At 41.8% G+C, this 20,851-nt stretch overlaps 1 protein-coding gene across 7 annotated transcripts in view; it reads right to left on the reverse strand.

Moving 5' to 3' along the window:
* LRBA (LPS responsive beige-like anchor protein) overlaps positions 1-20,851 on the reverse strand; it is a 1,301,884-nt gene that overhangs the window by 1,073,830 nt on the left and 207,203 nt on the right. For all 7 annotated transcript variants that reach the window (XM_033940548.1, XM_033940584.1, XM_033940558.1 and 4 more), the window contains exons 23-25: positions 18,312-19,364; positions 17,874-18,049; positions 532-685 (exon numbers count right to left, since the gene is read on the reverse strand). In XM_033940548.1, coding sequence (XP_033796439.1) covers positions 532-685; positions 17,874-18,049; positions 18,312-19,364 — 1,383 coding nt within the window. The remainder of the gene's footprint in view (positions 1-531; positions 686-17,873; positions 18,050-18,311; positions 19,365-20,851) is intronic.

Below are 20,851 nucleotides of genomic sequence, written 5' to 3' on the forward strand. Positions count from 1 at the left end.
TGGCTGTGCTCTCAAAATGGCTGCCATGACCTCTAGTAGCAATCTCACAAAACTGCTGAAAGAGGTCATGGCAGTCATTTTGAGAATAGATATGATATGAATTAGAGAATAACATGGGGACAAATTTTTTTCCCATCCCCATGGGAACTCATTTTCCCATCCCGCTCCCGCAAGTTCTTTTCTTGTCCCTGTCTTTTTAGAACATCATCATACTACTCTAAAGCAATACTTTATGGTCAAATTTAGGGTTCATGGTTACAGTTACAGTTCTAAAAGGAGCGCTGACATATATAATCCTTTTCTGAGGATATATATAGCTAGACTGGCTTCACTAGGGAAGGAAAAAAATCCACAGGCACTTGTAAAAGGCAAATCATAGTAGCACATCCAAGACCTGGTTCTAAATTGAGCTAAAAGAGCAAAGAAGCAGGAGGAAAACTATAAAAAAGAAATAAAATTACAGTTCCTAAAAGCAATATTTACTTGATTTTCTGATAACAAAGAGAACCTTAGAGAACATAATAGCCTTACCGTAGCAGATGTAGCTGCAGAAAGCAGAGGCAGTATCCCACCACAAGCCATAATCATGCTATCCATAACTTGAGAGAGGAGGTGAACTGTATTGTGCACAAAGATGACATTGTCACTGCTGTTCACAAAGTCCATCACTGTCTTTGTAGAATGGCTGCACGAAGGAAATGTTATGTTTGTCATAGAAGTCAGCAGTGGAAATGCAATAATGTATTATGCTCACATTAATAATTACAGAACCTAGTAGTATAAGACTATAATTACCCTTCTTTCAACAAACCAAAAAACAGGGCATAATAACTGAAGTCTATTTTAAGATTGTAAAAATAGAACCAATGCAACTAAAAAAAAAACAACAACCCAAACCTATTAAAGTTTTGCCATATCAGCTTCAGTATAAACAGGATATTAACAAATCTGCATTCCATTACACAGTTACAATATGACAACCCAAAGTACACACTACATTTCAAACCAGACTGACCACCACAAGTAACAATTGTAAGTATTATAACTTGACATTGAACATAACCAAGTGTGCCATAACCCCCCCCCCCAAAAAAAAAAAACAACCCACAAAAACAACCTTCCTCAAACTTTAGTAACAATTACATCTAAAGAGTCCAATTATATCTCTCCTATAGTGCAGGACAGCACCTTATGAAAGGTCAAAACTAGCAGTTATCCCCAGACATTATCAGTAGTAATAGAAACTCATGGGATTTCTATACAGTGATTTTCCTTTCAAGCTGTAACAAATTTTATATCTTCTCATTCAGCACATATACCTTTTGATTTCCAATTTCATTTCTCAGGTGAATTTCTCCAATCCACCCATGAATTATGTCCCATATATCACCCCAAAAAGCTTGCGTTTTACAACAGGACCACAACATATGATTATAATCTCCTATACTCTGAGAATTTCTGCAACAGGTTCCTCTCTGAGCAGTCTCTGGATTAATATATGCCCGTTTGATTAGGATCCAATAAAGACAATTTGTTAATTGGCACTGCACCTGTTTGCATATAGTTACAGCTAAATGCTGATGCACATACTAATGAGTTTGTTTAAAAGTCCTCCCTCGAGGGCCACTTGGTCATCTTTCCTAAGCAGCAATGTGACCCTATATGTTTTTCTTTTTTCCTTCTCTAGAACTAAATATTCCTGAGTAATTTAGTATTTGGTCCATCCTTAAATAAGACAATCGAATGGACTAAAAATTCTACAGGAGCAGAAACACATCTTGAAATCCCTATAGGTAGAAATTCTGTGTATAAAGGAGAAAAGGATAGTAATAGGAATGAACTACCAATGCCTGACCAGGATGAAAGGACAGATGATGAAATGTTATCAGAAATTAGGAAGACAAACTGGGTAATAATAATAATGGGTGATTTCAACTACCCCGATATTGACCAGAGAAACGTAGCACCAGGAAATGTTGGGGGGATATAATTCCTTGATGAAATCAATGACTACTTTATGGAGCAACTGGTTTGGGAGCCAACAAGAAGTGAAGAAATTTTAGACCTAGTTCTTAGTGGAGCGGGAGGTAATGGTGCCGGGGCCGCTTGATAACAGTGATCAGATTTGACATAAACCCTGGAATAAGTTCACACAGGAAATCCAATACAAAGAATGGTTAAAAACAAAAAACAGAGGAGCAGCTGCAAAGGTCAAAAATTTACATCAGTCATGGATATTATTCAACAATACCATCCTGGAAGCCTAGACTAGATATATTCCATTTATTAAAAAAGGATGAAGGAATACCAAACGGCAGCTGGTGTTGTTAACAAGTGAGATGAAGAAAGCTATTAGAGCCAAAAGAGTCCTTCAGAAAGTGGAAGAAGGATCAGACTGAAAATAATTACAAACAGCACAAGTAATGACAAATCAAATGCAAGGTGCTAATAAGGAAGGCAAAGGGAGACCTTGAAAAGAAGATTGCTGTGCAAGGCTGCCCTGTGAACTTCTAAAAGCTAAGTTACTCAGCATTTCATATTCTGCTCTTTTGACTGGTTTTCAGCATTATATCTGCTTAATTTCTCTTCTCCTCCCTGTTTCTTACTAAAAAAATATAAAAAAGCACAAAAAAATAAATCCTTCTCTTTCCTCTGTTAAATCTTATTTCCTCTTCCTGCATTTTTGTTTAAAATACTGTGTTTTAGGTGGTATAGAGCCTATATTTCTGGTGCCTGTGGCTCAGGGTGACTAAAGTAGGGAAAATCCTGTTATAAATCCTGTGTTTTAGGGTAGCACTGATAGAACCTGCAGGTTTGTTTAAAATACTGTGTTTTAGGTGGTATAGAGCCTATATTTCTGGTGCCTGTGGCTCAGGGTGACTAAAGTAGGGAAAATCCTGTTATAAATCCTGTGTTTTAGGGTAGCACTGATAGAACCTGCAGTTTTGTTTAAAATACTGTGTTTTAGGTGGTATAGAGCCTATATTTCTGGTGCCTGTGGCTCAGGGTGACTAAAGTAGGGAAAATCCTGTTATAAATCCTGTGTTTTAGGGTAGCACTGATAGAACCTGCAGTTTTGTTTAAAATACTGTGTTTTAGGTGGTATAGAGCCTATATTTCAGTCTTACTAGTATTCAGCCATTGTTTTCTGCTGATTAGGTGGAAAAGGGAGGGGCTCTAGTTTACTTCTAAGGTTAATTGCATTATCTTTGGGACATTGCTGTGCAAGGCTGCCCTGTGAACTTCTAAAAACTAAGTTACTCAGCATTTCATATTCTGCTCTTTTGACTGGTTTTCAGCATTATATCTGCTTAATTTCTCTTCTCCTCCCTGTTTCTTACTAAAAAAATATAAAAAAGCACAAAAAAATAAATCCTTCTCTTTCCTCTGTTAAATCTTATTTCCTCTTCCTGCATTTTTGTTTAAAATACTGTGTTTTAGGTGGTATAGAGCCTATATTTCTGCCTTACTAGTAGTCTTACTTATAGTCCCACCAACCCCAGGGACCACTATTCATATATAGAGACCCATATAATCAGGACTACTCAAATCAAGACACTTCACAACCAATCAAGATGACCTTTATTCTATGCAATCACTGTGGTGCTTTAATTCCAAGACATACTATTTGGAGGCTTAAGGCTTGCCCCATCTGTCTTCAACTTGCCAGTATTAAGGAGGAGCTCTGCAAACTTAAACAGGAATTGAATACAATTAAAGAAGCTTCCATCACTCCACAAAATCATACCAACTTACCACCTCTACCTCAAAGAATAAAACAGCCCAGGAATAAATGGGTCACAGTAGGCTCAGGAAGACTGCGACATGTAACACAGAAACATCCACCTTCACTAATATTACCTCTACAGAATTCCTTCGCTCCACTAGTGCACTGCGATACTCAGGAAAACAGAAGGGAGGTGGGACTGGAACCAATGAAGGTAACTCAAGAGAACAAGCGCACCCTAAGTACAAATAAAAAAGCCAAAAACAGAAAACTATTACTGTTGGGGGATTCCATCATCAGAGGCATTAACCTTGGAACACAGGGCGAGGAGACCAAAATAGTGAAATGTCTTCCAGGATCCTCAGCTACCAGGAGTTCCAGGCAAATACTGACTATAATTAAGGAAGAAACTAAGGATTTTAACACTGATGTTGTTATCCATCTGGGAACAAATGACCTGGCCAACAACTCCACACTTGCGGAACAGAAAGCTTTTCGGGAGCTTGGTGAAGGCGTGAAACCTTTTGTAAAGACTTTAGCTTTTTCTGAAATACTGCCTGCATATGGAAAAGGAGAGCAAAGAGTGAAAAACACAGAGGACTTTAATAGATGGCTCAGAGCCTGGTGTCATCAAGAAGGCTTCAGGTACATAGGAGGATGGGGAAATACATGGAAGGACAAGAAGCTATATTGCACTGATGGGCTACATATTACTACAGCAGGAAAAAAAAACCTTGCAGAGAAATTTAGACAATATTTTTCTTGACATTTAAACTAGAAGGTGGGGGTGGTGTATGTACGAAGGACAATTATAGAGACCACCCCCGGCAAAAGAAAAAATGTGATAGTAGTAAAGGCTGCAACATAAGCAATATCAGCAACTCATTTCTTAGTATTGCAACGGAAAGTGAAACGACACAAAAATCCATACGAAAAAGGAGATTATCGCTGAAAAATAGCTGGAAAGCAATGACCACAAATGCTCGCAGTCTAAGCAACAAAGTTCATGATCTGCAAGCCCTGATATTAGAGGCAGATCTAGATATTGTTGCTATCACAGAGACATGGTTCAGTGAATCACATGGATGGAATGCAAACATACCGGGATATAATCTTTTTAGGAAGGACAGAGATGGTCATAAAGGTGGAGGAGTAGCTCTCTATGTAAAGATCAATATCCAAGCGACCGAAATGCAAGGGACCTGGGGAGAGGAAGAAGCGATATGGATTGCTCTGAAAAGAGAAGATGGAACTTCTATCTACGTGGGTGTAGTCTACAGACCTCCGACTCAATCGCAGCAAATTGATAAGGATGTGATTGTGGATATCCAAAACTTTGGAAGGAAAGAGGAGGTTCTGCTGTTGGGAGATTTCAACCTGCCTGATGCGGACTGGAATGTTCCGTCTGCGGAATCGGAAAGAAGTAGGGAGATTGTGGATGCCTTTCAAGAGGCTCTGCTCAGACAAATGGTGACGGAACCCACAAGGGAAAAAGCGATATTGGATCTGGTCCTCACAAATGGAGAGAGTATCTCTAATGTTCGAGTGGGTGCTCACCTGGGTAGTAGCGATCATCAAACGGTTTGGTTTGATATAACGGCTAAAGTGGAGAGCGGCCGCACGATACTTAAAGTCCTAGATTTCAAACGTACGGACTTTAATGCAATGGGAAAGTACCTGAAGAAAGAGCTGTTAGGATGGGAGGACATAAGAGAAGTGGAAAGACAGTGGTCTAAGCTGAAAGGAGCGATAAAAATGGCTACGGACCTTTATGTGAAGAAAATCAATAAAAACAAGAGAAAAAGGAAGCCGATATGGTTCTCCAACATAGTGGCTGAGAAAATAAAGGCGAAGAGTTGGCGTTCATGAAATATAAAAAAACCCAAGAAGAGGAGAGCAGAAAGGACTACAGGGTGAAACTGAAAGAAGCCAAGAGAGAGATACGTTTGGCGAAGGCACAGGCGGAAGAACAAATGGCTAAAAATGTAAAAAAGGGAGATAAAAATTTTTTCAGATATATTAGTGAAAGGAGGAAGATAAAAAATGGAATTGCTAGGCTAAAAGATGCTGGGAACAAATATGTGGAGAGTGATGAGGAGAAAGCAAATGTGCTAAACAAATACTTCTGTTCTGTGTTCACAGAAGAAAATCCTGGAGAAGGACCGAGATTGTCTGGCAAAGTTACACGAGAAAATGGAGTAGATTCTGCGCCGTTCACGGAAGAGGGTGTTTATGAGCAACTTGAAAAACTGAAGGTGGACAAAGCGATGGGACCAGACGGGATCCATCCCAGGATACTAAGGGAGCTCAGAGAGGTTCTGGCGAGTGCTATTAAAGACTTGTTCAACAAATCTCTGGAGACGGGAGTGATTCCTGGGGATTGGAAGAGAGCGGATGTGGTCCCTATTCATAAAAGTGGTCACAGGGATGAAGCAGGAAACTACAGGCCGGTGAGCCTCACTTCAGTTGTTGGAAAAATAATGGAAGTGTTGCTGAAAGAAAGGATAGTGTATTTCCTTGAATCTAATGGGTTACAGGATCCGAGGCAACATGGCTTTACAAAAGGTAAATCGTGCCAAACGAACCTGATTGAATTTTTTGATTGGGTGACCAGAGAGCTGGATCAAGGACATATGCTAGATGTAATTTACTTGGATTTCAGCAAAGCCTTTGATACAGTTCCTCATAGGAGGCTGTTGAACAAACTTGAAGGGCTGAAGTTAGGACCCAAAGTGGTGAACTGGGTCAGAAACTGGCTGTCGGACAGACGCCAGAGGGTGGTGGTTAATGGAAGTCGCTCGAAGGAAGGAAAGGTGACTAGTGGAGTCCCTCAGGGTTCGGTGCTGGGGCCAATCCTGTTCAATATGTATGTAAGTGACATTGCTGAAGGGTTAGAAGGAAAAGTGTGCCTTTTGCAGATGATACCAAGATTTGTAACAGAGTAGACACTGAAGTGGGAGTGGAAAATATGAAAAAGGATCTGCAAAAGTTAGAGGAATGGTCTAATGCCTGGCAACTAAAATTCAATGCAAAGAAATGCAGAGTAATGCATTTGGGGATTAATAATAGGAAGGAACCGTATATGCTGGGAGGAGAGAAGCTGATATGCACGGACGGGGAGAGGGACCTTGGGGTGATAGTGTCCGAAGATCTAAAGGCGAAAAAACAGTGTGACAAGGCAGTGGCTGCTGCCAGAAGGATTCTGGGCTGTATAAAGAGAGGCGTAGTCAGTAGAAGGAAGAAGGTGTTGATGCCCCTGTACAGGTCATTGGTGAGGCCCCCACTTGGAGTATTGTGTTCAGTTTTGGAGACCGTATCTGGCGAAAGACGTAAGAAGACTTGAGGCGGTCCAGAGGAGGGCAACGAAAATGATAGGAGGCTTGCGCCAGAAGACGTATGAGGAGAGACTGGAAGCCCTGAATATGTATACCCTAGAGGAAAGGAGAGACAGGGGAGATATGATTCAGACGTTCAAATACTTAAACGGTATTAACGTAGAACAAAATCTTTTCCAGAGAAAGGAAAATGGTAAAACCAGAGGACATAATTTGAGGTTGAGGGGTGGTAGATTCAGGGGCAATGTTAGGAAATTCTACTTTACGGAGAGGGTGGTGGATGCCTGGAATGCGCTCCCGAGAGAGGTGGTGGAGAGTAAAACTGTGACTGAGTTCAAAGTAGCGTGGGATGAACACAGAAGATTTAGAATCAGAAAATAATATTAAATATTGAACAAGGCCAGTTACTGGGCAGACTTGCACGGTCTGTGTCTGTGTATGGCCGTTTGGTGGAGGATGGGCAGGGGAGGGCTTCAATGGCTTGGAGGGTGTAGATGGGCTAGAGTAAGTCTTAACAGAGATTTCGGCAGTTGGAACCCAAGCATAGTACCGGGTAAAGCTTTGGATTCTTGCCCAGAAATAGCTAAGAAGAAAAAAAAAAAAAAAAAAAATTTAAATTGAATCAGGTTGGGCAGACTGGATGGACCATTCGGGTCTTTATCTGCCGTCATCTACTATGTTACTATGTTACTATGTCACTGGAAGCAAAAAACACACAGTAAAAAATTTTTTTGGTATATTAAAAGCAAGAAGCTGGGAAGAGAATCAGTAAGACTACTAAATGAACAGGGAATAAAAGAGGCTCAAGGAAGACAAGGTATAGCAGAGAGATTAAATTAATTCTTTTATTCGATCTTCACTGAGGAAGATGTTGGGGAGTTACCGGTGCCAGAAATGGTATTCAAAGCTGATGAATCAGAGAAACTCAAACAAATCTCTGTAACATTGGAATATGTAATGGGTCAATACGACAAACTGAACAGTAGCAAACTGCCTGGATTGGAGGGTATACATCCCAGAGTGCAGATAGAATTGAAAAATGAACTTGCAAAGCTATTGTTAGTAATTTGTAATTTTTCTTTAAAATCCAGCATAGTACCAGAAGACTGGAGGATGGCCAAAGTGACGCCAATATTTTAAAAGGGTTCCAGAGCTGATCCAGGAAATTATAGACCTGTGCTGGGCAAAGTGACGTCAGTGCTGGGCAAAATGGTAGCGATTATAAAGAACAAAATGACAGAACATACATATAAACATGGATTAATAAGAGAAAGCCACATAGATTCAGTCAAGGGAAATCTTGCCTCACCAATCTACTGCATTTCTTTGAAGGGGTGAATGAACATGTGGATAAAGGTGAGCCGATTGATATTGTGTATTTGGATTTTCAAAAGGCATTTGACAAAGTACCTCATGAAAGACATCTGAGAAAATTAGAAAGTCATGGGATAGGAGGTAATGTCCTTTTCTGGATTAAGAACTGGTTGAAAGGCAAAAAAATAGTAGGTTTAAATGGTCAGTATTCTCAATGGAGAAGAGTAAATAGTAGGTTTCTCCAGGGGTCTGTGCTGGGACTGCTGCTTTTTAACATATTTATCAATGATCTAGAGATGGGAATAACTAGTGAGAATTTCCTGATGACACAAAGTTGTTAAATCACAAGAGGATTATGAAAAATTACATGAGAACCTTGTGAGACTGCACATCAAAATGGCAGATGTTTAATGTGAGCAAGTACAAAGTGAGGAACATGGGAAAGAGAAACCCGAAGTATAGCTACGTGATGTATGATTCCACATTAGGAGCCACTGCCCAGGAAAAGGATCTAGGTGTCATCGTTAAGGATACTTTGAAACCCTTAGCTCAATGTGCAGAGGTGGCTAAGAAAGCAAATAGAATGTTAGGAATTATCAGAAAAGGAATGGAAAACAAAGACGAAAATGTTATAATGCCTATGTATCGCTCTATGGCTGCACCTCGAATTCTGTGTGCAATTCTGGTCGCCATATCTCGAAAAAGATATAGTGGAATTAGAAAAGCTACAGAGAAAGACTATGAAAATGACAAAAAGGATGGGACAACTTGCCTATAAGGAAAGGCTAAAGCAGTTAGATAGAGGTCTATAAAATACTAAGTAGAGTGGAAAGTGTAGATGTAAATCACTTGTTTACTCTTTCCAAAAGTACCGTATTTTCATGTAGATAACGTGCACCCGTGTAAAAAGCGCACACGGGTATAGCGCGCGGAAAACACAAATTTATGTACAGAAATTTTTATATACCGCGCACATCCATATACCGCGCATGCTGCCCGACTCTCCCGTCGCCGCCCGACTCTCCTTTCGCCCGCCCCGACTCTCCTTTCACCCACCCCGACTCTCCTCTCCCCCTTGAAGTCCTGTCCCCACCCTGAAAGCCTGATGCCCCCCCCCCGACGTCCGATTCACCCCCCCCCCCGCAGGACCGCTCGCACCCCCACCCCGAAGGACCGCTCGCACGCACCCGCACCCCCACCCTGAAGGACCGCTCGCACCCCCACAGCCTCCCGACCCCCCCATCATGTAGAAGCTTCTACCGGTGTCCTGCTGCTTCCTCTTGGCAGTCCCGCCCTTTCTCTGACGTCAAGCCCTCTTGCCCCGCCGACTCCCCGACACGATCGGGGCAAGAGGGAGCTCAAGCCCTCTTGCCCCAGCCAACCGCGGCACCCCCGACACGATCGGGGCAAGAGGGAGCTCAAGCCCTCTTGCCCCGCCGACTCCCCAACTCCCCGACAATATCGAGCCAGGAGGGAGCCCAAGCCCTCCTGGCTCTGGCGACCCCCCCCCCCGCTAGTTTTTTCGGGCCAGGAGGGAGCCCAAGTCCTCCTGGCCCTGGCGACCCCCCCCCCCCCCCTGCTAGTTGTTCGGGCCAGGAGGGAGCCCAAGTCCTTCTGGCCCTGGCGACCCTTCCCCCCCCCCGCTAGTTGTTCGGGCCAGGAGGGAGCCCAAACCCTCCTGGCCACGGCGACCCCCTACCCCCACTACATTACGGGCAGGAGGGATCCCAGGCTCTCCTGCCCTCGACGCAAACCCCCCCTCCCCCCAACGACCGCCCCCCCAAGAACCTCCGACCGCCCCCCCAGCCGACCCGCGACCCCCACAACACCCCCACCCCCCTTCCCCGTACCTTTGTGTAGTTGGCCGGACAGACGGGAGCCAAACCCGCCTGTCCGGCAGGCAGCCAACGACGGAATGAGGCCGGATTGACCCATCCGTCCCAAAGCTCCACCCACTGGTGGGGCCTAAGGCGCCTGGGCCAATCAGAATAGGCCCGGGAGCCTTAGGTCCCTCCTGGGGGCGGGGCCTGAGGCACATGGGCCCAACCCGACCATGTGTCCAAGGCCCCGCTCCCAGGAGGGACCTAAGGCTCCCAGGCCTATTCTGATTGGCCCAGGCGCCTTAGGCCCCACCAGTAGGCGGAGCTTTGGGACGGATGGGCCAATCCGGCCTCATTCCATCGTTGGCTGCCTGCTGGACAGGCGGGTTTGGCTCCCGTCTGTCCGGCCAACTACACAAAGGTACAGGGAAGGGGGTGGGGGTGTCGTGGGGGTCGGCCAGGGGGGTTGCGGGTCGGCTGGGGGGGGCGGTCGGAGGTTCTTGGGGGGGCAGTCGTTGGGGGGGGGAGGGGGGTTTGCGTCGCGGGCAAGAGGGCCTGGGATCCCTCCTGCCCGTAATGTAGTGCGGGGTGGGGGTAGGGGGTCGCCGTGGCCAGGAGGGTTTGGGCTCCCTCCTGGCCCGAACAACTAGCTGGGGGGGTCGCTCCCTCCTGGCCTCCCTCCCTCCTGGGCTCCCTCCTGGCCCGATATTGTCAGGGAGTTGGGGAGTCGGGGGGGCAAGAGGGCTTGAGCTCCCTCTTGCCCCGATCGTGTCGGGGAGTCGGCGGGGCAAGAGGGCTTGATATCAGAGAAAGGGCGGGACCGCCGGAAGAAGCAGCGCAGGCGCAGGGCTCACAGAAGGGCCGGGACCGCTAAGAGGAAGCAGCAGGACACCGGTAGGAGCTTCTACATGATGGGGGGGGGGGGTCCAGAGGTTGTAGGGGTGCAAGCAGTCCTTCAGGCTGGGGGTGTGGGTGGGAGTGCGTGCGAGCGGTCCTTCGGGGTGGGGGTGCAAGCAGTCCTGCGGGGGGGGGGTGAATCGGACGTCGGGGGGGGGGACTATGTAAAAAAAAATTTGTACAACGCGTATAACGCGCAAGGGTATGCGCGGTTTGTAAAAACCACGTATAACGCGCGCGTTATATGCGAGAAAATAAGGTATTATAACTAGGGGGCATATGAAGCAGATACTAAGTGGCAGATTTAAAACAAACCAGAGGGGAGAGTGGCTAAGATGGCGGCATCGACCAGACGCTGAGATCGAGCTCTCGAATCTGCTAAGGTCTGGACGCTAAAGAATATGCCACATAAGAGGAAAGGGAGTGTTAAGGTGCCAGATTCCTCGACGCCTACACCCCAAATACAGCAGACGATTGAGCAGTTACTGCCTGGAATCTGCATTCAACTTGGAGGAGCTAGCCCTGCTGTAGGAGAGGGTAAAGAAGGCCTTATCTCACAAGAGTATGGAATCTCGTTCTCGCCTTCAAGCACCAAATCACCTCCCTGTCCGGCAGAAACAACTGCCTCAGGAGTGGGAACAGACAAAGTTGCCGAAGTTGCATCGGGAGTTCTTACGGAGGAAGTGCCCAGGGCAGGTGAGCTTCTACCAATGGAGGTCAGCAATGAGGAGATAACCCTCTCCAGTGAGGTGACCCTAACAGCAATTTGGTGTATGCTCCAAAAACTGGACAAGGCTGCTTCAAAGACATCAGAGGAGGTAAAATCTTTGGCTAATAAGATCAACGACATTTCCAAAACCCTGGAACAGTCGAATACCGAGGTAAAAAATACTATGAAAGAAATGCAGTTAGAAATTAAATCAATTCAGAACTATTGAGCAGCAGCGATTAAGGAATCCACAATGTTCCATCGAAAAATTGAAAACATAGAAAATTTCAACCACAGACAATCTCCGGATTTTGAACTTCCCCAAAGTACCTGGGATATCCGCTTACAAGATGTTTAAGAAATATTTAGAGGAAGTATTAAAGTATTCTTCAGAACTTATTCCTCCTTTGAATAAAATATATTATCTACCACTTTCCACTAAAACCAGGTTACAATGGTCGAAGATATAAATAACATATCAGTAATTTTGGAAGAGTCTATCTCAGACTTCAATAAGAATGACACTTCTGGTCTCTTTCGTTTTCCAGCAGGACTTGGATTAATTTATGAAACTATACTTTCGCTTGTCAAAAGAATTGTTTTATAGAAAAAAAGATATGGGTTTATCAAGATGTAACTAAGGGTACTCAGGAAAAAAGGAAGCTTTTTTTGTCTATGAGACAGGAGACCAGGGCTCTGGGGGCATCTTTCTTATTAGCGTACCCCTGTAGATGTATAATTAAGTATGCTCAAGTTAAATATGTCTTTTGCCAGCCGGAGCAGCTAAGATCATTTTTGGAAATAAAGAAAATTGCTGTAGGTTAACGGTGTTTAAAAAGGAAATGTATGCAGACTATGTTATAGCCTTTCATTGTATTTTCTTTTGCCTACTTGTTTAAACTTCATATTTGTTGCTTACAAACCCCCCTTTATGACTCTTTTCGTGGTCTAAGGAAGTGTGGAAAATTGTTATTGAATATGATGATGTTTCCTTTATTTTTAAAATTCTTTGCTGTATTTCTTTAGCAAGAATGTATATTTTCTTAAAATTTGCAAAATTGATAAATAAATAAAATTAAAAATTAAACAAACCAGAAAAAATGTGTCTTCACACAACGTGTAATTAAATTCTGGAATTCATTGCTAGAGAATATGATGAAATCAGCTAGCCTAGCAGGATTTAAAAAGGTTTGGATAACTTTCTAAAACAGAAGTCCATACGTCATTATTGAGATGGGTTGGGGAAATCCACTGCTTATTCCTGAGCAGTATAAAATCTGTTTTACTACTTGGGACCTAGCTAGGTACTTGAGACCTGGGTTGGCCACTGTTGGAAACAGGATATTGGGCTTGATGGACATCCAAAAAGAAAGTCTCTCACAGTCATAATCAAATAGGAAATAAATCTAGATTTCCTGTGTAATTATGGATGAGAGATGGATGTTTTTGCACTGAAAATGTCCAAAATGAATATCCACTTTCCAAAGTGGAATGTCCAACTTTTAAACAAAAAACAAAACATTCAGCTTTATGCTAAGACTATGTTTAACCACCATTGAGCAATGGATGAAAGGGGTCCATTTAAAATTAAATATGGCCAACACCCAAATTTTGCTGCTTTCTAGCTATCCATTACAAGTTACCTTTTTTTTTACTTTTCAATGGGTACAATATCCATTCCAATTGTACATAATATTCACAACTTTGGTGTTGAGAGACTCATCTTTTACTATGAAAACACAAGTCTTAAAAATAATCTAACAAATTTTATCTAAATTGAAAATTGGTTAGAAGATTGAGGGATTGTCTTAATGAAAATTTTTGTAAGGCGGTACAGAGTACAGTGTGTCCATCTTTTGACTATTGCAATGGACTCAGGCTGGGATTTCTAAGAATCTGCCGAAAGCATTACAAGTGGTACAAAATGTCACATCAAGAGTCATTAGCAGTTATCCACATTTCTCTCTTTTTTTTTTTTTTTTACTTACAAGATTTGTATACCACTCTCTCAACAATTCTAAGTTCAAATACATAATGCAATACAACACAATGCAGAAATTACATGTTTACATGTATCACATATACATGTATCACATATCTATGTATCACCACAACAATATTGAAGAAACTACATTGGTTGCCAATTGAACAGCAAGTTCGTTTTAACCCGACACTTTCTGCATGTAAAAGTGGCCAGTGAGCCTGAGATCTAGTAGATAGCCTGTAAGAGAAAGGACTCAACTACTAAATGTTGAGCCCTTAGTTTTCCAAAATAGGCAAAACAAAAATTGTAGTGGATAGCAGCTTATGTCAAAATAAAAGCTGTGCTCACTATTGCATCACTACTACAGCAGCACAAAAGAAGAATGAGATTCAAATAGGAGTCCAAGCGCAAGATGATCACATCAACTTATAGAACACAAACAGTAGTCGAAAATTGTGCAATTGGAGATAAAAGGACTCAACATAGCTGTGTTTTGGCACAGAAGCCTGATTCAGGAGTCCACCACAACTAGGGTTATTCTGAATCCAATACACAAGTAATACGTATTTCCTCAAGTTCAAAAGATTGGCACAAGTGCCTACAGAGGTCACCTGATTCAGTTTGCTAGTCCTTTTATCTCCATGGTTACTGCACAATTTTTGAATGTTTTATCTGTATCCAATAAATTGACGTGATTATCTTACGCTTGGACCTCACTCTTTTTATGCTGCTATTTGTATGCCCGTGAGATATTTATTCTCCTTACCCTGCCACAGTAATACTATAGCATGCCTTCAAACCAGAACCTGACAGAATCCCAAAGAAGAGTAATCCTTTTTGCACATATGCTATGTCACACCAGGGAAATGGTCCACATCAAAACAAGAACTCGAAGAATTCATTCTCCAGAATTCACTAACTTCCACCCACAACTTACTCCTCGGAGACTTAAATCTCCATCTAGAAGACCACTCCTCCAAACAAGTAGAGGGAATACTCTCATATCTCGATACCCTATCCTATCAGATACTTAACCCCGAACCCACACACGAAAAAGGCCACCAACTGGACATTGCAGCATTCACGACCCATAATCTTGACACTCAAAACATACACACATCCAACGGTATATGGCACCCCTCCCTCTGGTCAGACCACTACAAATACACTTTCACCATAAACTGGGCTCAAAACAACCACAAACCCGCACCCCAAAAAATCCACATCAACACACGACAGAAAATCAATCCTACTACATTTTGGGAGAAGGTAGATCCAGCATTCGACGAAATCAACCCCAAAGAATTTGTAACTCACTGGCGTACCATTAGCGAAGCTACTTTGAACGAGCTAGCACCAATAAAAACAAAAAACAAAATCTGTAGACCTTCAGACAAATGGTTCGATGCTGAACTTCTCCATTTAAAAAGACAATGCAGACACCTCGAAAGAATATGGAAAAAACAGAAACAAGACCAAACAAAAGTAACATGGAGAATCCAAATCAAACAATATAACATCAAACTAAAGGAAAAAAGGAAAGCATACTATTCCAAACTAATAGGCACTGAAAACCCAGACTCAAAAATACTCTTCAATATTGTAAGAAAACTCACAGACACCAAACCTTTCCTAGCTACTCAAGGAAACCAATCTCCTTCAGCTCACCAATTAGCAGACTACTTCAAGCACAAAATCACCAATATCAGATCCACATTCAACAATTCATTAACCCTCCTCGATGAGATTATAACAACACCAACAATAGATGAAGCCTTAGTAGCCGACAGAACGTGGACTAACTTCCCCAAAATACAATGGAACGACATGACTCGACTATACAACAAATATAGTAAAACTTCTTGTGACCTAAACAGCTGCCCATCGTACCTGCTAACAACCGCATCCATCAAGTTCAAAGCTAACCTCATGAACTGGCTACAATCCACGCTCACAGATGGTCACTTCCCACCAGAACTAGGCGAGATTATTATCACCCCCATACCGAAAGATCCCAAAGCTCCAAACAATAATCCAGCCAACCACAGACCCATCGCTTCAATCCCATTATATATCAAACTACAAGAAGGTCTTGTGGCACAATACCTCACCAACTACTTAGAAGACCACAACATACTACACCCATCACAATCAGGTTTCAGAAAAAACCACAGCACAGAGACACTACTTGTATCTCTAATGGATATAGCCCACCAACACCTCAGCAAAGGGAACAGGATACTACTTATCCAACTAGATCTTTCAGCAGCTTTCGACCTAGTGGATCACAACATACTACTCCAGATACTAGACGCCATAGGGATCACAGGTTTGGTACTCAACTGGTTCCAAGGCTTTCTAAAAACTAGAACTTATAAAGTAAAGACAAAAGACCACATATCTGACCCTTGGTCAAACCCCTGTGGAGTACCACAAGGATCTCCATTATCACCCATACTTTTCAACCTCTACGTATCCTCACTGGGCACCACTCTAGACTCCCTAAATATAGTCTCATTCAGCTACGCAGACGACATAACAATCCTTCTCCCCTTCAATACCCAAGACCCCAACTCATCAGGACGACTGAAAATAACTCTGGAAACGGTAGAAACATGGATGACCAACCACAAACTGAAACTGAACACGGATAAAACCAAATTCCTGCTGCTAGAAAAAGACAAAGAACCTACCTTAACTGATCTGACGACAAATGCAATCACATACCCAATACAGCCAGCACTCAAAATCCTGGGAGTAACAATAGACAGGAGATGCACAATGCAGACTCATACTAACAAAACCATCCAAAAAGCCTTCTACACCATGCGCAACCTGCGAAAAATAAGAAAATTCTTTGACAAAATTCAATACAGGATCTTAGTCCAATCACTTGTACTAGGACTTGTAGACTACTGCAACAGCCTTTATCTACCCTGCCCCGCTTACATGACCAAACAATTACAGACAGTACAGAACACAGCACTCAGACTTATCTACTCGCTAGGAAAATACGATCACATCACTAATGCCTATCTCGACTCACACTGGCTACCGATACAAGCAAGAACTCAATTCAAACTATACTGTTTATTATTCAAAGCACTAAACGGAACAGCACCTCTCTACCTAAACAGCCGCCTAACCCGAAACCTCTCAACTAGAGTAAGGAGAACCCAGACTCCATTCACCTACCCCTCACTCAAAGGCACAAAACGCAAAAAGCTATATGACAACCTACTTGCTACACAGGCCGCGAAAACTGACCCCACCATATCCAAGCTGCTGACCACAACTACGGACTACAAAGCGTTTCGAAAAGATATAAAAACCATACTATTCAAAAAACACATCCCAATATTATAATCTACCATCATCTTCTCTCCCTTCATAACCTACTGCAACTCACAACCAACTGCAACTTCGTCCCCATAGGCAACATCTAATCTAGCTGCATCGGGCGTAAAGCCAATTCATATATAGAAACACAGTCTCCCCAAATACCGAAAAAATCAGATATAGCAACCTAGGAACAGACGATTTTTTGGTAACATAAGATTATGCGTTGTAATATTATGTAAAGTAACATAAGGTTATGCGTTGTAATATAACATAAGGTTATGCTTTGTAATATCATGTAATGTAAGTTATGCAATGTACTGGAATAATAAGGTAAAATAACATAAAATAACTCTACGTAAAGTCTTGTAAAGTTATGTAAGATAAATTATGTAAGATAAATTATGTAAACTTAATGCAAGTTATGCAAGCACGGTAAGGATAATGTAAAGTAACACAAAGTAACTCCACGTAAAGTTATGTAAAGTTATGTACGTAAAGTTATGTAAAGTTATGTACGAAAAGTTAAGTAAAGTTAGGTTTGCAAAGTTTGTAAAGTTATACAAATAATTGTATTGTCATCGCCTGGAAATGTCCAGCCATCTTCTAATGTAATCCGCTTAGAACCGCAAGGCACAAGCGGAATAGAAATCACTAATGTAATGTAATGTAATGTAATATGCTAGGATGGGCAGTGGTTTAAATGCATTCTTGAGTGACAACAATCAACCATATATCTTGCACAAACCTTCTCCACATCTGTATATCAGTCTCTATGGAAAATAAGAGATCTGTGAGCAGACGCTGGTGCATTTGTGACCACTTAAATTCAGGGATGTGAAACATAGTAGATCTTGAATCTCTCCTCTGGCCATTAGAAGCAGATGCTGCCTCTGATCCGGAAGGCTCCTGCTGTCTTGCTGCCTGCAGAGAGCAAAGAAAAACAGAATAAAGTGTCAGACTAAACAGAAATAATGTTGCAAAATAAATTGGTAATTTAAACTGATATTTTTAAATAGGCAAAAAAAATGCAATGGCTGGAAGGATTTTTCCTGTTCAGCAGCTGGAGAAAAAGTGTATTCTGTAACAATACACAAGTCGAAGAAGTATTTCCAAAAGAAATGACATGGATAGAACTATGCTGCTCTAAGACAAATGTTTAAGGCAATGAACATACATAGTTTACCTCAGGTAAAGATTTATAAGGCTGATCAGCAGCTTGACTTGTGCTAGCTTTCAGTTCCAGCCTCTCAGTATCAGATGCAATGCTTGAAACGTCTAGCTTGGCAATTCTCTTCTCTGGGCCCCCCAAAACATCTGCAGTATTTGTGGCTGAATCCAAATCACTATCAGTTGCTGTGGCTCCACTGACATCAGTGATCTCCTTGTTTTCCATCTGAATCTCCTCCACCTCTTCCTTCCCATTTGCATCAAAATGCTGGTCATCCACCAGTTCCTTGATTTCTGAAGTTGCTATTGATGGTAATGAAGGCAACTCCACTGTCCCTTTAAAGTCCACAGATGCTGGAATTTCTGCAGCAGACGAGTCAGGCTCTCTTTGGGAAGCATGCATAGGTTCTGTTGAGACTTCCTGAAGTTCACCTTCAACTGTCATTTGCTCTTGTTTTGATTCTGAAATATTGGGAGGTGAAAGATAGTCGATCTCTTGCTTTTGATCAACATTCTCCCCATCTTCTATTACCTTTACTGTTCCTTCTTTAGGTACCTCTGAAGCCTCAGGTGTACCAACTTCTGAGCTAATTTCTATAGCTGTGAATGAGTCGGCATCAGAAGTACCTTCATCCCCATATTCCTCATTTCGGTTTATGTCTATTTCAGTTGCTTCTACCCAAGTAGTTTCACACTTAGAGTCCACCACTTCATCTATAATAGTTGGTTCTAAGTGAATACCATCAGCACCAGACAAACTGGTGCCGCTTTCTACTTCATTTGACTTTATTTCATGAGCTGAGCAACTGCTCTGTTCATCATTAGAACCATTCTCAGTCCGAGTCCTTTGCAGGCCCTGTTTCAGATCAAAACTCTCAGAAATATCCGACGTGTCAGCTGCTTCCTTCAGCTCCAAGCAAGTAGAACTTATTGCAACTTCGATCTCTCTGTTAACTCCTGAGATGGTTCTAATTTGATTTGAAGCGCCCTGATCAACTTCTTCACCTCTTTTTCCGTCATATTCTCTAAACAGCTGGGCCAGGCTTTCTTTGTGCATTTCAAATGTGACCTAAATAAGAATATATTTTCAATGAGAGAAAAAAAAATTACAATTTGTTTTCTATGTATTAAGATATTTATTGTATTTTAATAAAATGAATGTGAACCATCTTGAATGGCCTTGCTTAGCGGGAGTACTATATAAATAATTGACAAATATACACATTCCTTTTTATCAGACAATCCATCAAACAGTAAAAACAAACTATTATTTTTAGTATTTATATACCACTTATAACCTAAGTGGTTTACATTCAGGTACTACCAGCAAATACATAAATTTGGAAATAAAGTGGACTGCCAAGGAGGCAAGAAAAGAGATACCGTCAGATCACATGCCTCCAGTTGACCTAAGGAAAAGAAATACTTCCCATAAGCCCACAAATACTATACCAAGGAAGAACCTTTAAGCCACGGGCTAATAAACAACTGAAGAAAAAGGACAGCAAATAATTGGCTCACCCATTCCCTAAATTTCTTCCTAAAGATCATCTTTTCACTATCTAACATTTGAATCTAAACATTAGCATGCACATCATACAAGAAATGTCTTAGCTAATTGAAGTTTAAAATATAAATGGTGATATTAAGCCAGATATTCAGTGAAAGGCCCTGTAAACTAAACCCAGATATTCAGTGACAGGCCCTGTATCCTGGCAACAGCACTAATATCCAGATGCTTGGTAGAGAACTGTACATACAGTGGTTACGACTGCTTTTTGTGCTGTCCAACATGTCTAATAAGCTATCTAGGTACTAACATTGAATATCAGCTGTGTGTAGATAATTCCTGGCTCCAACCAGAGTTCCTGTAGCATTAAGAGTAGATATTCAGCAGTGCTATCAAGTGCCATTGAATATCTGTTCTTAGGCCACTCGGCATGATTTAACTGGACAGAAACCTCTCCAGCCCAGTTAAATTACTTTGACTATATCAAATACTATATTCTCAACAAAAATCAAATATATATAAGAAAAAGAACAAAATTCCAGCCCTGAAGAACTACGACTTCTTGATGGTTAGTAAGAAACACTCTTGAACACCACCACAGACATCCTGAAATACCCACACCTTATTCCTAAGGTTTATGATTGTAACACACAATCCTTAAGAGTTCAGTCCTTTTCAGATTCCAAGATGAAAAAAAGGATAGATCTTGCAATTTCTTCATCTTCTACATTCTCCATAATCTGAGTAATAAAATTTCAAGTTTCTTTATTTCTTGATATATCACTTATTATGGTTATGACTTACACAATTTACAATTATAATAAAAATATTAAACTGAAATATTAGAAGTTAGTACACTAAGGGGTCCTTTTACTAAACACTAGTGTGTTTACCACAGCATAAAAAAGCTTTATTGTGGGGCTTGCTCAGGCATCCTGCAGTAATTTTGTGATCAGAGCATACGTCCCATGTCCTAAAAAATAGATTCAAAAAGAGAGGCAAAAATGTCAATAAGTTTCAAGTTTCAAGTTTATTGGTTTTTTATA

Source organism: Geotrypetes seraphini, chromosome 1, assembly GCF_902459505.1.
Source record: "Geotrypetes seraphini chromosome 1, aGeoSer1.1, whole genome shotgun sequence".
In the NCBI taxonomy this organism is placed as follows: Eukaryota; Metazoa; Chordata; class Amphibia; order Gymnophiona; family Dermophiidae; genus Geotrypetes; species Geotrypetes seraphini.